General features: G+C 35.3%; 1 protein-coding gene across 2 annotated transcripts; it reads left to right on the top strand.

Moving 5' to 3' along the window:
- Window positions 1-29: 29 nt before the first annotated feature.
- Window positions 30-6,109, top strand: LOC128212168 (protein mono-ADP-ribosyltransferase PARP14-like). 2 transcript variants are annotated; one of them, XM_052917473.1, is made up of 8 exons: window positions 30-696; window positions 863-1,123; window positions 1,551-1,756; window positions 2,324-2,457; window positions 2,693-2,958; window positions 3,172-3,320; window positions 3,640-3,808; window positions 4,035-6,109. In XM_052917473.1, the coding sequence occupies exons 1-8, from the start codon at window positions 30-32 to the stop codon at window positions 4,319-4,321; spliced, it is 2,139 nt and encodes a 712-aa protein (XP_052773433.1). In that variant the 3' UTR covers window positions 4,322-6,109. The 2 variants fall into 2 exon arrangements, with proteins under 2 accessions (XP_052773433.1, XP_052773432.1); XM_052917472.1 differs by having other exon boundaries at window positions 3,640-3,817.
- The last annotated feature ends 1,054 nt before the right edge of the window (window positions 6,110-7,163 follow it).

Below are 7,163 nucleotides of genomic sequence, written 5' to 3'. Positions count from 1 at the left end.
TACAAAAATCGGGCTTCTTAAATGGATTTATGAATGTAGAGATAGCATTTGATGAGAAACGTGGAAAGGTCATCATAACAGGCAATAAAAAAGACGTGACCGATTGCGTTTTAGCTATGTACCAGACAATTGAAGGCACTAAATCAAAGAATTTTGAGGTAGAACCAGGACGTTCAGAATTGTTAAAAACGGACCGCATTATCAAATATATCGGACGAAAGATGAAACAACAGGGTCTTAGCGATGTCTGGGAGGTCGAGAAAGAAACTGTTATATTATTTGGAGACGATGAAAATGATTTTGACAAAATGGAAAACATTATTCGAAATGCACTCGGAAAAGTATCAGTGTCACTAGCGAAAGCACCTGGTGACTTGCTTAGCACGGCAAAATGGAAAACCATTGAGCGGGATTTGAGGCAAAAATCAAAAGATTGTTTGGTGGTCGAATATCAACGTGATAAGAAAGAACTTGTCATTTTCACTACCTCCGACATGGAGGACCAGGTACAAGATGCTGTAGAAGAGTTCTGCGAAAAGAATTCCATTTATAAAGAGGAGTTCTCAGTTGAGGCACCAATAGCAAAGTTTATGGAAAAACACTTGAAGTCCAATTTTACGGGAGATTTGGATAGACTGAAATCAAATGGTTTAGTGAAATGGGAAGTGCACGCAAATGGATCGATAAAAGTTGAAGGTAATTTTATTTCAGTCATAGTGTGTGAATTTTAAATGGATTTATTTATGCACGTATATTCATTCATTTGTTTGAAAGATTGGGAAATGTTGTTAAGTATTGTTTATTTATCACTATTGTTAATTTATCACTATCTTAACTAATATGTGTTGTTGTTGTTTTTTAGGATCATCGGAAAGTGTGCAGAAGGCAAAGGAAATTCTAAACGGAATTGCACGCAGTGTTCATTGTGGACCATTAGAAATACAGAAAAGATTTGTGAAGCACTATTTTGAAAGCAGAGAAGGACACGATTCTCTAAAAACAGTTGAAGCGAGTGTCCCCTGTGTTATTGAAGAAAGGGGATCTAACTTCAGCAAAACAGTCCGCATGGGTAAACACCAAGCTCCACAACAGACATTTGACAGGCCAACTGCAGAAGTTAAAGGTTATTTATCTTCAGTCATATAGTATAACTTCAATTCTTTAAATTCTCCATAGTCAATTTATTTTAACTTTTTTATTCTTTTTCTTTTTTTTTGGTGGGGATGAGGGTGGGGGTATAGGATAATCGGAAGTGTGAATAAAGAAACTTTTTAATGAAATTTCACGCAACATTTACCACTGAAAGAGGGACACAAAGTGTCACAATACAAAAAAAGTCACATATAGAACACTAATATTATAGCATGTTTTTACTTTTATAATAGTTCAACAATCACTACGGAAATTGTACCGCCTTTTCTTTACGGTGAATTTCAAATAGTTCGAGTTATAAGTATGTAAGTACAATTATAGGATGTTCACTTATTTTATTTAGATAAGTTAATCAGTTCCTTCGTAGTCTGAAGCTTTTGCTCCTTTCGTTTTTTAAGGGCCAATGAGTGGACGCAGTTCAAAACATGCGGCTATGCCACAATCTCCTCGAAACACGGATGACGATTCAATTTCCTTCACAGTTTACGCAGAAACTTCCCAAAACGTGGCTAAGGCTAAAAAACAGCTTGAAAGCACCGTGATGACCGATTGGAAGAAAAAGGAAATGCACGATATGGAAATCCCCAGCCTTAACAGATTTCAGGTATTTCTTTTTCCTAACTTCAGCTGTATGTTATTATAAATTACTATGATGATGACATTATGTATAGAAAAAATATTCCTTACATTGTGCGACCTTTTTTGAAACTACAAAAGAAAGTAAGGAACGTGTTGCGCTGAAAACAAAAGTCAAAGCGGTTTAGTAAATAGTTTGGCTATACATGTATTATAAAAGCATGCATAAGACAAAACAACCGCTTTGCACACAAAGGTACTCCCTTTTCATAACTTCAGCTGTAGTATGTTATTATTTTTTATTTGAGGATGACATTAGATATAGAAAAAATATTCCTTACATTGTGCGACCTTTTTTAAAACTACTAAAGTAAGTAAGGAAAGTGCTGCGTTGAATACAAAAGTCTAAGCGGTTTAGTAAATAGTTTGGCTATACATGTTTTATGTACGCAGGAATAAGAAAAAAAAACACATCCGTATTGCCCTTCTTTTATTTCGGATTTAGGGGCAAAATTGTTAAAACACAGTTGAGCCAAATAAGAATGACGTGTTGATGCACATGAAAATAACATTTCGTTCACGTTGCTACTTTCAGATAAAGGAACTGCAGGATCACGCCAGGAACAACCATTGTCATATCACCATCATTCCAGAAAAGGAATATATAGAGATGGTTGGACTTGTATCAAACATATCTGATGTCCAGCAAAGGGTGTTCGAAATTCTTAGGTATTCACTTACACACGCTCGTACCAATTCATATATTGTAGATTTATTTCATTTCGCAATAGGTTCATTTTCGCTGAATTAAGCGATTCAATCATGTCGCAAAGTCACGATTTCAGTTATGATATACAGAAGTGATTGATATCATGATGTTGTGACGTTATAAGTCTTTAGAAACAAAATTTAACGTATGTTATAATGCATGTGAAAATAAAATGAGCAATGTTTGTATATACAGGAAGGTCGACAAATACAAACACGAAAGAGAGAATGCTGAGGTGTTGGCATCAATCGTTCAATGGGTGATTATCAAGGAAGGGAAGCAAATGCCCTTTATGAAGAACGAAAACCGTCTGATCGAGCAAGCCTTTAAAGCGAAGGAGAAAGATATTAAACTGAAAGTCCGACAAACTGAGTATAAGATAGACTTTGTTAGTATGAAGGAGTGGGACATTTCAAGCCCGAAAACCCAGTATGATGTCCTCAGACGTGACCCTCAGAAAGGTTTGAGTTTTGATTGAATTGATATAGCAATAAAGAAATAAACCGCTATCTGAATGGTTACGAGTTCCGCGTTTGAAAGTTGATTGTTCAAAGCTTATTTTAGTGTCAACATGGCACTAATGTCACAATACATAAGAAACAGACATTAATTACTGCGAAATCAGATAACTGTATGCGTTTAAAGCGTTTTGATGAAAGTTTTCTATTTTTCAGAAACAAGTGTTCAAATGCCATCCCACTGGGCAAATATGAGACCTGACGAACTGGTGAAGACTGTTAAATTGCAAAGCTCAGATATGGAATATCAGAAAGTGGAGAAAGAGTTTTTGGCAACTCTTGCAGGACAACACAACATAGCATCGGTATGCAATTGCTTTTAAGATTAACATCAACATAAAAAAACTCGTGGTTGGATCTCGGGTGCAGGGCTTGCGTTCCGCCTCGTGGCGGTCACTGCTCGTCCTGACCACCAAGCCGGTGTCGACGCCGCTTGGTGCTCTTAGTTCAGTGTTATAAAAGTTAAGTGTTGTTTTGTGGCGTTGTTGAGCGTTGTGTTTTGTGCCGTTACAACATCTTAAACAGTCTCATATTTTTTGAAGTCTGTGATTGTCCCTTATATCTTGATTGACTGATTGGTTTTCATGAAACTTTGTAGTTTTATTTTGCTTTCTCACACAATAGATTGAACGCGTTCAAAATCCAACATTATACACTCAGTATATGGCAAAGAAAAAACAAATGGAAATTGCCAACAAGGGAACAAAGATGAATGAACGTATGCTTTGGCATGGGACCGCACATTCCGCCGTGCCTAGTATCGGCGCTCATGGATTTAATAGATTTTATTGTGGTAAAAATCGTAAGTTTCTCAAATGTATTTATCACGAGGTATTTTTCTATATTTTAAGAAATGCATTTTATGTATACGGGTCCTTTCATATATCATCTAAGCTATCAAGTATATCGTCAATTTCATGTTTCTTGGTTAATTAACGGATGACCGAGTAATATTAAAGAGTCATACATGTTTGTTGTTGTAATTTCCTTTTTTCACTTATAACAATGGTTACTTTCAGTGACTGCAATTGGGCAGGGAGTATACTTTGCTACAGATGCAAATTATTCTGCCATTCCCACTTACTCGCCACCAGACAGTAGCGGTTACAAGCGAATGTACCGATGTCTCGTGCTAACCGGAGAATATACAACTGGAAATGATAGTATGAGGACGCCTCCTCCCAAAAACCCATCCTCACCGCATATTCTGTACGATTCGGTGACCAATTATTCTCAATCACCGTCAATGTTTGTGATATTTAATGACACACAGGCTTACCCTGAACATCTTATTACCTTTAAGTGATCTTCTTAGCATTTTGTACCATAGGTATAAGTGCGGTCCAGAATATTTGAATCTTTTCTTATTTCTTAACATGTATATGTATTGACATATTGAGTACTTAAATAAGACACATTCTATTGCTTGCAGAATTACTGTTTAAAATGAACATTTGAAGTAATCGGATTATTCAGTTTGTTTGACATCATTATTAATATACAATTTAATTCTTGCAACGATTGGCTTCGTTTTCCTGTTAGTTTTCATTTTAGTTATAATTAGTTATTAACTCTAAATTTGTTCTTTGTTGTTCATGTCAACTTGTAGTTCAGTATAATAATGATTTCGTTGACTTTTCAAAACGATTAACAGACGTACCACAACGTTCGGTATTGGTGAAACTTTTTTCCAATGAAGTTTATGAAAATCATGAGCCAACAACAAGCGTATACATGATTGTAGAAACTGATTTTATTATTGGATATTGAATTATTTATATCATTTTATTTTATTTATATTGTATTTTTATTGCAAATCATTTAAATCTTACAATGACATTTTATTCAATTTAACTTCAATTTTCGGAAGTTCATAATTAGTTGAATAAAGTTGTTGCATTTTTTGTAACGTTGTTGATTGCACGCTGTGCATAGCCGTGACAATAAGGAACAAAATTATTACTTCAACCTCTTCTCTCATGAAGCATGCAGTAACTATAATTATGTATTGCTTATTTGACATGGATTTACTGTAAGCCGCTTTTGTTCAAAATAGTTTAGTTGAATTTATATTCAGTGTGTATAGCGTTTTACTTTCTGATCCTCCGGAACCATTCTATACTGGTATGTCTTTGAAACTCTCCTTGAAACGCGTGTTCCAGTGACCTCGCGTCTCACTGACCGTTCCAAGGCGTTAATCTCATCATTTTTTTAAAGCAATTTTGATGCATTTGTGGTCTGTTTGCGGTGTTCGTGTTATTTGTGTCTCTCGTTCAGTGTCGTTTGGTTAGTCGTTTTAAGTATAGCTATCACACACACACGCGCGCGCGCGTACAAACATACACACGCGCATGCATACACGCACACACGCACGCATAAACAAACACACGCGCGCACACACACACACATATACACACATTTGAAAAACGGTACTAGGTGGCGTTGAACATGTTGCGCTTTTTATTACTGTCACGCAATGGAATGTTTTGATCATTTTTTAAATGCTTTCCCCATACATTGAATGTGTGTTGTGGATCTATGGTCTCAATGAAGTTATTTATTTCCTGGTCCGTCTGGGGCCTTTCATATACTAAATCATTGTATGTTTGTCGAAAAATATCTTCTTCTTTTCACTGATCTAACACAAATCTCCTCTGTATAATTGGATGCTTTTTGTGCTTCAGAAATAGGACATCGACATCTACCTTTAATTATTTAAAATTGTGACATTAAATTCTCTATTTTGCCGAAGCGTGAGTATTAATAAAGCCAGTAAAAAAGATCGTAGGTATTTTGATTGACAAAATTAATTTCAAATGAGTATCCACCATCTGCTGTTAAGTGTGTGTTCATAAAAGGCTGATAATAATTCAATTTTAACATTTCTTTAAAAAAAAGTTTGCTACATCTATCTTAGTCCTTTAATAAGATGAAGCTTTAAAAGTAATGTTTATGTTGCTTAAATTGTTATCGCACTGAAATATCGTAATGTCTTATGTAGTTTATATTGTACCTTGACTCTATCTTTAAATATATTTTTCATCGTTATATGTTTGGTCATTAAACTCTTGACTCTATTAAAACGTTTATTGAACCTAACTCTGTTATTCTATTTAACATTTATTAAAAAGTACTGTAAGTTACCTGATTTCAATAACTAGCTCATACACATTTGATGGTGTGCTAAAAAGGAATATTAAATACCATCAACGGATACCCACCACTGACCCTTTAAATGAGCGGGGAGTAATATAATTGGTCAGTAGTGGGTATCCGACGATGATCTGATACCATTTTGTTTGATTAAATTACTGCAAATTATTGTTTCAGATCAATTTTTAAATTCGATTGCAATTAATTTCAAAACCAGTCTTCAGGTTGAAGGCCACAGAGCCAACATGCGTTTATGACAGTTTATCGGAATCGACCGTCGTGAGATCGACATAACATTTTTAACATCGGATGTATAAATGCGCCTATCGGCGTATAAACCTCTTGGAACTGTGGTGGTCAACAACCCATTTAACATTACCAGTCTGCTGTAATAGATACGAAGCTGCTTAAGCAGTAATGTTATGATTATTCATGAAACATGTTGTACGCTTAAAACAGTCCGAAGTCCAGCTTTACGCAATGTTTATTGCTTTTCTTGTATATAAGATAAGAAACAAATCGGTTAATCATCAAAGCATTTCCCATATATAAAGCGTCTATCTTTCACTATTATTGCGCGATAATTTCACTGCCACGGATAAAGTTTTACGGCGTTCTTGGGAACAAAATGAACAAATACGGAGCTGCATCAAAATGAATGTTTTATGAATATCCATTTGCAGTTTGCTCTAGACTCTGGGCTGTAATTACTGAGACAAAATGGGATATCTTCACACACTTACTGTTCCGTTCGGCGTTACATGACTACACTCACCAAACGTAGCAGTTCGACAGCCTTTCAACGCGTTAAGCGCTTTGATTACTATGTGTAATTATAAAATAGCAGTTGTCATGTCCGACAAACTTGTTTATGGGTCAGCATTTATCGATACATAATTTAAATTAAACTTAGATAAATTCGCTTAACCGTCGCTTTCCCAATAACGGTATAACATTTCGTAAATGCAATAATGACTTTTTATTAGTTAGTTTTA

The sequence above is a fragment of the Mya arenaria genome, chromosome 12 (assembly GCF_026914265.1).
Source record: "Mya arenaria isolate MELC-2E11 chromosome 12, ASM2691426v1".
NCBI lineage: Eukaryota > Metazoa > Mollusca > Bivalvia > Myida > Myidae > Mya > Mya arenaria.
Note: the sequence above shows the minus strand (reverse complement) of the source record. Positions and strands in the feature narration are given on the sequence as shown.

Excerpts from the sequence above, each read along its gene's own strand:
- LOC128212168 (XM_052917472.1), top strand. The coding sequence starts at position 30 with ATGAATGTAGAGATAGCATTTGATGAGAAACGTGGAAAGGTCATCATA. Across the intron at positions 2,959-3,171 it reads CAGACGTGACCCTCAGAAAG|AAACAAGTGTTCAAATGCCA; the intron begins GTTTGAGTTTTG and ends TCTATTTTTCAG. Across the intron at positions 3,818-4,034 it reads ATTTTATTGTGGTAAAAATC|TGACTGCAATTGGGCAGGGA; the intron begins GTAAGTTTCTCA and ends GGTTACTTTCAG.